At 54.0% G+C, this 9,708-nt stretch overlaps 1 protein-coding gene across 5 annotated transcripts; it reads right to left on the bottom strand.

The window, feature by feature from the left end:
• Nucleotides 1–796: 796 nt before the first annotated feature.
• On the bottom strand, nt 797–6,850 carry Nrbp2 (nuclear receptor binding protein 2). Of its 5 annotated transcripts, XM_055626489.1 has the most exons (18): nt 6,569–6,846; nt 6,001–6,123; nt 5,830–5,931; nt 5,644–5,733; nt 5,436–5,476; nt 5,237–5,331; nt 5,091–5,114; nt 4,938–5,021; nt 4,797–4,852; nt 4,624–4,719; nt 4,071–4,203; nt 3,855–3,957; nt 3,712–3,762; nt 3,502–3,637; nt 2,689–2,742; nt 2,542–2,605; nt 2,401–2,456; nt 797–2,312 (listed from the first exon to the last, which is right to left on the bottom strand). In XM_055626489.1, exons 1-18 carry the CDS (start codon nt 6,689–6,691, stop codon nt 2,244–2,246), a joined length of 1,500 nt encoding a protein of 499 aa, XP_055482464.1. In that variant the 5' UTR covers nt 6,692–6,846; the 3' UTR covers nt 797–2,243. The 5 variants fall into 5 exon arrangements, with proteins under 5 accessions (XP_055482464.1, XP_055482462.1, XP_055482463.1 ...); XM_055626487.1 differs by having other exon boundaries at nt 797–2,456; nt 6,569–6,848; XM_055626488.1 differs by lacking the exon at nt 6,569–6,846 and adding an exon at nt 6,427–6,562 and having other exon boundaries at nt 797–2,456.
• Nucleotides 6,851–9,708: the final 2,858 nt, after the last annotated feature.

Genomic DNA, 9,708 nt, shown 5'->3' with positions numbered 1-9,708 from the left:
CTTCAGAGAAAACAAAACATTGTGTAATAAAGAAAATATAACCTAGGACATCTTGTTCTTTGCTAAGACCTACACTAATGAAACTGAAATGCTCAGCTGCGATGCCCATCCAGCTGGGATAATGCTGGGTCCGAGGTTGGGCCGGTGACTAGCCCTAAAGATTTCCATGTGGGGACACCTACCATATAAAAACCAATAAACAGGACAAAAAGCATGCTTGTGGCTGGGTGTGGTGGCACACCCCTTTAATCACAACATTGGGGAAGCTGAGACAGGCAGATCTCTCTGAGGTTGAGGCTAGCCTGGTCTCCATGAATTCCAGGCTGAGGCTAAGAGACTTGAACTAGTGTAGAATCAGGGTAGAAGAATGCATGTGTTGTTTACTGTTGACCCTGTCCCCCAACAATTCTACTTTTAAAACGATATGCAGTAAGGCATGATAGCTCACACCTATAACCAGAGCACCAGCCTGGTCTGGATTCTGAGTTCTAGGCAACCAGAATTATATAGCAAGACTGTGTCTCTAAAGATAAGCTGAACAGCCAGGCGATGGTGACAAGTACGTTTAATCCCAGCACTTGGGAGGCAGGGGCAGGCAGACCTCTGAGTTCAAGGCCAGCCTGGTCTACAAAGTGAGTTCCAGGACAAACAGAGATAGACAGAGAAACCCTGTCATGAAAAATAAAAAATTGAAAGAGGCAAGAGAAAGTACCACACTGATACTATCAAGTTCAGTTTAATAACTTGTACAATCTGTTATGGATTTTTAAAATAAACTATGTCAGACCATGCATAATCATAGTTCATTTCATTTATTAGATATTCCGTGACAAATCTGCTTTATTTTAGGTTTTGGTTTCAGTGAAGATGTTATGGTAGGCAACACAACAACACCCAATCGCCTATGTCCATTTTCTAGGCACCAGAGCCCAGGATGATTAGTCTCCATAGCAAAAGGTGCTCTGCAGGTGTGGTTAATCTACAGACCCTGAGAAGGACATCATCCTAGGTTATCTGGGTGGGTCCAACCTATTCACAAAAGGTCCCCACCTTCTTGGCAGTGGAAAACCAGATAGCTAGTCCATGACAAAGATTCAACTTGAAGCTGCTTGCTGGTCTGAAGGTGGAGAAAAGAGAGCTAAGAAAAAAAAAAAGTTGGTGGCCTCTAGAAGCTGAGAAATGTTCATAATTGGCCACTGTAAGAAATTAGGAATTTCTGCCTTACCATGGCAGGGAAGTGAATTCTGCCAATAGCCTGAAGGAGCAGGAAGTGAGCCCCCTCACTTCCAGAAAGGAACTTAGCCACAGACATCTGGGTTTTAATCTAGTGAGAGCTTGTATCAAACTTCTGATGTGCAGAACTGTGTTTGTGTCATGGCAAACACAGTTTGTGATAAGTGTCACAGCAGCAACATGAAACTATTAATACAATAGTGAGCTTTTCTGGTTTCACACATGAAATGTTTAAAAAGGAATCTGGTTGTTTGAAACTTGAATGTACATTTAAAAATGTTTAAGACTTTAAATTTGAAGTTGGAAGAGAGGCAGCTCAAGAACCAAGAAATCAGGGTGGTTGTGAGGGAAGGATTCTACCACGACTTTGGGAGAAAAAGGGAAGCCCGCATCCCCAGAGTTTAAACACAGCTCCCCAGGGAAAAGGTGCAGAGGATGTCTGACCTCCGAGGACAGGGTATGAAGACTAGAAAGATCCTGCTGGAGGGCTTTGGGGAAGACAAGGCTTTGAGGTCCTGGTCTCAAGTGTGCGGAAGATCAGAGACAGGGCTCAAGACAGGTCTGCAAGGGCCAGGACTGGTCTGAGTGGGATCAGGGGGTTGCTGGCCATGGATCCAAGTCCAAGCTCTCTAATCTCTGATTCTCCAATCACATCTGGTCTGCCTGATGCCCAGCATTGTGTCTGACACCTAAAGGGATTTTACTACTTTTGAGTCCAGGCTCCTTCCCTAGGTTTCTATGCCACTTGAAGGCATGGCTATTGTCTAATACCAGATGGAGTGATTTCCCTAACTGACCTATAACCTCCACTGCCATCTAGGCTCAGGGCTTCATCACCACCCCAGGGTCCCACACTGCTGCAGAAAGCTAGGGGTGGGGTCTTGACTAGCGGGATCTGTGTTCGGTTCCAGGGAACACAGGCAGAAGGCAGCTCTGAGCAGTGTGGGGCTCTTTGCCAAGTGGACAACCCTGAGCCCTGGTATCCCTGCTGGGTGCCAGGACTGGAAAGGTCAAGCTTGTGTCCCACGGTACTTGAGAAAAGTGGTCTCCAGAAAAGCTGCTAGCTTTGTCCGGTCGTCCTGCAGTAGACGGGTGGGGAAGTATGGTAGTATTGGGCAGCTTGGCAGACCCTGCACCTTTCCAAACCCGTAGCATACCCCTGCCCACCTCGTGCAGGAAGCCATAGTGCACTAGTTCAGCGGCGAGGTCCTGGGCACTGTCGGCTAGGGAGAGGACGCAGGACAAGTGAATTGTGGCACCAGCCAGAGCTCGAGCCCCAGCCCACCACCTGATCCCCTACCAGCCTACTTGGGAGCAGGTCATAGGTCAACTGCCGGTGTAGGCGGTCCTCAAGCACCAAAAGCAGAGTGAGCTGTGGACCAGAGGGCATGGTCAGGAGGGGCCAGGGCTGATACCTTCTCACCTTCCCTAGCCCCACCCAGGGCCCTTGCTCACATGCCACCGAGCCTTGTCTTCACTTCTCTCCATGTTGCACTGCATCTGGACCACCTGAGGGCAGGGAAGCTATATTAGCCAGAGCACTGCTTAGCAAAGGAGCCCAGAAGGCTCAACAGAGACCCCAAATTGGTAAAAATCTCCAAGGGAAGTCCAGAAAGCACATGTCACTGCACCAGCCCTTGAGATATTAGAGAAGGCTTCCAAGAGCAGGCCTTCAGTTCAGGTACTGAATGAGGAATACAATGCCTTGGAGAGAGGAAGAGAAGAAGGGAGAGAGGAAGCGAGGCGGGAGTAGGGGGAGGGACAGAGACAGAGAGACAGAGAGAGTGAAGTGTGGGAAGCAATGAACTGTGTCCCAGGATGTGACTGTACAGAAAAGCAAGGTGCCAGCAGGAGCATGCCAGGAGGCGGGGCCTCAGGCTGACTTCCACTAGCTCTCTGGACAGCCAGGATCCAGGACACTTTGACTACTGGCATTAGAGTTTAGGTGCACTCTGGATGGAAGGAAACAAGCTAGGAGGATGGAGAGCAGGGTGATGGCTCTGGATTCAGATGAGAAATGGAGGTGGCCAAACCTCTGGAATGGAGCATGCAACAGGATGGGGGAAAGGCTGCAAAAGCAAGGAGCCTCTGGGGAAAATGGGCGTCTCAGTTCAATTACAGTTTCCACAAAGGGGCTAGCTTGGATTCAGTCTCTGGCAGCCTGGAGGAAAACTGGGATGGGCAGAGACAGGTGCCCAGGGAAAGGCACCCATTATCTGGTTGTGGACAATTCTGAGACAGCTCAGTGTAGCAGGAGTTAGGACTCACCTTCCTGGTCTCTGAGTCAAAGGGTTCTGGTGTTGGGGTTTTGGCCTTTTGGGCCTCCTCTGGAGGTGGGGCTAACACACGGGGAAGTCCCAGGGGCCGAGCAGCCGCAAAATTCATCAGTGGATAAATCCCATTCCTGGAGATACATGAGGGGGGAGCTGGAGGCTCAGACCTGACAGTGCTTTTCCTCAGACTCATGCCAGCTCTCACCTGACATCCTCTAGGAATTTGTCCAGCTCCAAGAAGGAGACCTCTGAGTACCTAGAATGTGGTAAGAGGTACATAGGGGTGTCAGGCCAAAGGCTAGCCAGGCAGCTAGCGAGTAGAGGAGGCCTCATTTGGTCACTGCTCACCGCCACTGCATTGGGGGTCCATGGGGCTGGGGCATCTCAGCCAAGACTGCATGTAGGTCCATGGCCTTGGTCTTCTCTTCTACCACATTTTCAGGCATGAGGTCTGTGAACCACAAAAATGCTCAGGGAGATGGACCCGAGCTAAGGGTCCTGCAAAGACCCTTCCATGTTCTGACCCCAGGGATCCTGACCCAGCCCAGTACTTCTGCCCCTCACACTGGTGCTGGATGAAGCAGTGGGCGGCCAGCAGCTTCAGCGAGTGCACCTCAAAAAGCACCCGGTGGAAGAGAAGATTGTGGGCAGAGGGTCGTTGGGCAGGGTCCCGGGCCAGGCAGGAGAGGATGAACTCCTAAGTTGAAGAGAAGAAAGGCAGGTGTTGGTTGGAGAATCCTTGCTCTAGAGGAGGTCCCCAAAGACCCTAGACCCCATGAGTCCAATCGCCACATCCCCCCTGCCTTAGTGATGCTGCAAGAGCCTTCCTGTATGGACACACAGAAAAGAAGGCAGCCCATTAGCAGCTCAGGATCTGAGTCTATAAACTTGAGGACAGGCAGGCCTTAGCCTCCAAACAGCCATGCTCTGCTTCCATTCAGCCCTGTAAAATCTGTGAGCTCCTGGAAGAGTCTTTCTTCCAGGTGGGCCTTAGTGCATCAGCTGGTACACTTTCAGATGCAGTGACCAGGCTACCCCTCCAGCCTGCCTAGCGCACTTCAAGGACAAGCTGAGGCACCCGCAGCCAGCCCCAGAGGGGCAAAAGTAACCTGCTCACCCGCATGTTGGGATCACTCAGTGAGTGCCTGGCCCGAGCAATAGCCTCTTCTGTGACCCGGGTATCCCCATTGGCTTGGATCTCCAGGACAGCCATCTGGGTGCAGGGACAAATTGGACAGGATGAGATGATGTGGAGCCCAGAGAGGAAGCTGTGAGGAGGGTGGACGGTACCTCTAGCGCACACATCCCAAAGGAGAAGATGTCCACAGCAGTCCCATCATTGACTTCTGCAATGGGGAGAACAAGGCAGGGTTGGTCAGTCTGATGTATGTGCCAGGAGGCCAGAAGCCCTGGAGCCGCTTAAGGACTCACCACCGTACTCTGGTGGGAAGAAGTGCAGGTTTCGAAGCTCCTCCCGTTCGGCTCGAATGGGGCTCCGGAGATCATCAGGAAGCGCTAAGGAAGAGCGTGGGGCTGAGCAGGTCAGTTTCTCCACGGTCCCTACACCCCAAAGGCCCCACACACCATTGGAGAAGATGCGGTACCACACTGCAATGACCAACGCAGAGAGAAAGAGGTGTCAGCTGGGCTGGTACACTGGGGCAGTCTCTGCCCAGGGCTCCCACAGGTTCCCCAACCGTGCCCCCTGCCCCGCCCAGCCTCGCCAGCACCAGAGCCAATCTTGATGAGGCCATTGTGCTGAATGAAGATGGTATCGCTGGTCAGGTTCCCATGGATGATGGGGGGACTGCAGGCGTGCAAAAAACTGGAAGCACAGAGGATAGGAGACAGGAAGAACCGGGTCAGAGGGCACCACCGGGAAGGTGCAGAGCAGGGGGGGCAAGTCCGCGGGCAAGGCCAGGCCCTCACCTGAGTGCAGACAGGATCTGCGTACACCAGCGCTTCCAGGCCTGGCGGCGGACGCACGACTCCGTCGGGTGGGCACCAAGAGGCTGCTGAGCCTGCGGAGCCCGCCCTCTACCCCGCTCCTGAACCAAGGCCACTGGGAGTCCCCCACCCCACCTCTGTCCCTAAGTTCTCCTGGACTCCCCTGCAGTCCCCAACCCACTCCCCATACCCGGGCGTTCATGGCCTTGTGGTTCTTCTTGGTCTTTTTGAGGAACTGCTTGAGGCTGCCAGACGACACGTATTCTGTGATGAAGATGACCTGCGGGCAGGCGGGCTCCGCAGTTGCGGGTGGGTCCCCACGCTGCCCCACCCAGCCTGTGGCTTCACTCCGCCCTTCCCCCCGCCCCCAGCTCACCCTCGCCCGGGCCTCAGAGGCGTCCAGCCAATACTTGTGCAGCTTGACGATGTTGGGGTGGTCCACCAGCGCCAGCTGCTCAAACATGGTCTGGATCTTCTCCTGCGGGAGGAGGACGGTCGTGGGGGGCAGTCAACGGTATGGGGCAAAGGGGGTATGGACAGGCCTCACCTCATGGGCCGAAAAGGCCTTTCTGTCCCCGAAGTGGAGTTCGTTCCACACCACTTCTACCCCCTCCTCCGTGTCCATGGCCAGAAAGGTGCTCTGGATCCCCGGCATGTTCCCCTGGTTCACCTGGGTGGGAAGGACGTGTCTCCTGATACGAACGGACCCAGGGTGTGGACGTGGTCTCTTGCCACAGGCTTCCCCTAGCCATGAATGTGCTGCCAGTCCTACCCAGCTCAGTGGGAGAGCTGGGGGGTGATGAAGCTGGGGATCTAGCCCCAGGAGCAGAGGCGTGGTGTCCGGGGGTTGGGGCAGAAGGTAAAGCAGGTTGTAGAGGTTGGGGACGATCCCAGAAGGGTAGTGGGGGATTCAAGAAGCATGTGGAGGTGGTCCCAAGATGACACTGATGTTCAAGGAATGGGGGTTTCTCACCAGGGTGTGGGGCCCAAAGGGGTCCGAGAGCCTCCAGAGGCCAGGGCGTCAGGGGAGACCGTCAGGCTGCCCGCGCCCCACGGGCCCCGTGGCCTCCAGCCTTAGGCTACGGGACGGCGGCGTCACCCGCCCCCGTGCCCACCTGCTCCCGCCGCTTCTGCCAGCGGCCGCACGGGCTCTCCTCCAGGATGTCGCTCTCGTCCTCGCTCTCGTCCTCCCGCTCGCGCTCCCGGCCTCGCCTAGGCGCCGGCTCCGGGGCCGCCATGGCTTGGCGAGCCCAGGCCACCGCCCTCCGCGCAAGCCCTCTCCCCGCTCCCGCCCGCCCTGGCCCAGCGCCCGTCAGCCCAACCTGGAGCCCAGCGGAGAGGCCGCCGCGAGCCCTCCTCGGCTCCGGGAATTGGGAGGCGCGAGCTCGCAGCGGACCCGAGGGAGGAGCCGCCCCGCCCCTCCGGAGCCGCCTCTGAGGGCCAGTGCAGGAGTACAGCTCGACCGAGGGCGGCAGAGCCCCGCCCCAGGCACGCCCCGTCCGCCCAGACCACGCCTGCTGCCCCCAAAGCTCCGCCCCGAAGAGACGCGCCCCTCAAAGGCACCACCTATTCCTGCGGAGGCCTCGCCGAGGTTTCCCAGGCAGCCGTGGCTCTCCTAGTGGACTGTGTCTGCCCTCCTCGGGAACCACTTCTGCCCAACTCTTGGAGCCAGTTCTTCCTGCACCGCATCCCGATCCTGCTCCTAACATACGTCCTGAACTCGGCCCGACACTGAGGGACCGAGAGTCTGGATCGGGCAGCAAGGGTCAAGGGCATCTGGGGGCAGGCACTTCAGTGGCAGGAGGCCATCTGGTCTCAGAAATGGGGCCAGCTGTCCCCTCAGGTAGCCAAAAAAACATCGCTAAAGGTGGCGGATGAACACTCTAGCACACCGGCAGACTGACAGGATGCAATCCTCACCACCGATCTCTCCCTGGCCCAGAATTCCGTGCTTCTCTTTCAGTGTGCAAGCCCACTTTGCATAATGGCAAGTTGCTCTTTTCTCCCTAAATGTGACCCTCTCCTCTCCACTATGGGCCACCTTGAAGCACGAAGAGGGAGCATTTCTCACTCGCCACATCCAGCGGAATCCCCCCAAAACCTTTATCCACTCTCTCACTCTCACACCTGCCCTCCCATCTTCACCTCCCCTTGCTATACAGAGGCGCTGTCTGCCCACCGGTTTAAACTCCAGCTGGCCCCCGACCAGCTCTGCTCCCTCTGCTCCTGACTTCCATCATAGTCTGCTCAGAATGCTGCATCTTGTCCTAGTCTTCTACCTATCCTAACCTGAAAAGGGCTAGCTAGTTTAGTAGATCAAGAGGGGTTAGCTTCCCCCCACACACACACTGGCCACAGAAACCAGAACAGGGCCAGCGATTGGAAGACAGTCCCCAAATCCCTGGATCCACCTATTTTTGTCTGTTTAACTGGGACCCTAGCCTCACTGGAGAGACTGCACCAAAAAAGTGAATGATGAGAGGAAATTCGTACCACAATGGTGTTAGCAGAGCCTTTTGGGGGGGGGGGGGGGGGGAGGGATTACAGATGGAAGCCATTTTAAAAAAAAAATATTGTAGCCAGGCAGTGGTGGCTCACGCCTTCAACCCAGCTTTCGGGAGGCAGAGGCAGCCGGATCTCTGTGAGTTCGAGTCCAGCCTTGTCTACAGAGGGACTTCCAGTACAGCCAGGGCTGTACAGAGAAACCCTGTGCAGTGGCTGTGTGGGCAACAATGTACAAAGGGTTAGGTGGGTGGTTCAAAGAGCTTCTTGAGGCAGCGACATTTGAGTTAAAACTCAGTGCATTTCCTTTCCCTTTTCTGCCCTCTAACAGGTCACACGGATGTGTGCCTTCTAACCCCCAGTGCCTGGGAAATGGCTTTATTTTGAGACAAACTCCTGTTGGATTTAGGGGTGCTCTGGCATACCCCTTCTCAGAAATCATCTACTCCCTCGACATCTTGTCTTGTGCTGTAGCACCCGGTGCCTTTCTTCTACCTCGTGTGGATCTACCATGGCTCCTTAGGTGTCCCTTCAGGCTCTCTCTGAGCCTTTCCCTGCTGTAGAGTAGGCAGGTGATCCGGTTTCTGAACTCCCATTTCTTTCCCTCTGTCATGTGGTTCTCCGGGCTTAGGCAGATGTCTCCAAAGGCCAGGCATTCCAGGTAGAAAGAGAGGAGGCCAGGAGGCCCCTTGCCTTGTCCCAGCACCTGGCTTTGTGCGCTTGGGCAATAACCCCCAGGACTGCAGACTGGGTTTAGAAACTTGCCTCAAAGACCAGAGGAAAGCAGTGGTGAGGGATGGGTGATGAGCCCGTGGCTTCTGTTCTTGCTCCAAGCATGCCAACATTGATCTTCTGAGCTCCTCTGGAGAACTCACCCTATGTGGCAGGAGATGACTGCTTCCTGACAACGGTCAACAAGGGCAAGCAAGCCTCGCTGCAACTTGGAATTGCTTCCTAGTGAGTGCGTGTTTAGAAGAAATCAATTGGTGGGGGTGGGGGGGAACAACCAGATGTTTCAACATATTTCAGGAGAATAGACACCTACTTAATCATTAATTACTACTAAGGAACAGAGACAGCAGTGCTAAATGGAGGTAATGGATCCTGCCTCTAAGTGCTTCTTGGGTACAAGGCCCTCCTCAGTGATGAAACTCCATCAGATTGCCTCCAAGAATGACTTGGACCTTACATTTTTATTCCTTTAAAAAAAAAATGTGCCCCAGTGCTCAACTTGCACTTGCTCAATAGAACAGTAGAGACAAATAAACACTGGAGCTGCACGGTGGGCTCATCTCCCAGTCGATGAGCTTTGAGCTCTTCATGGATTGCCTATAGTTCCAGCATCCAGAGCGGGAGACACTTGACAACCATGCAGCTGCATTTAGAGAAGCAGGAGAAGACCAATGTGAACATACAAGTTACTTCTCTTGTTGAGATGACTTACTCAGTGCCATAGGGAAGGTTTATTCATTTTTCAGTATTGACTAAAAATGGATGGAAGTCAGAGACAAAAATTAACTTGTATAATAATAAAATGACACAGTGTAACATTTTCCTTCTCATTAAGAGAGCAATTATTGAGGGGCAGTGATGACTCATGCCTTTTATACCAGCCCTCAGGAGACAGAGGCAGGCAAATCTCTGTGGGTTCAAAGCCAACCTGCTCTACAGAGTGAGTTCCAGGACGGCCAGAGTTACACAAAGAAATGCTGTCTCAAGAAAATCAAAGAGAGAGAGGGATTGCATTGTTTAT

Source organism: Psammomys obesus, unplaced genomic scaffold (assembly GCF_907164565.1).
Source record: "Psammomys obesus unplaced genomic scaffold, mPsaObe1.curated_primary_1811, whole genome shotgun sequence".
Lineage (NCBI taxonomy): Eukaryota > Metazoa > Chordata > Mammalia > Rodentia > Muridae > Psammomys > Psammomys obesus.
Note: the sequence above shows the minus strand (reverse complement) of the source record. Positions and strands in the feature narration are given on the sequence as shown.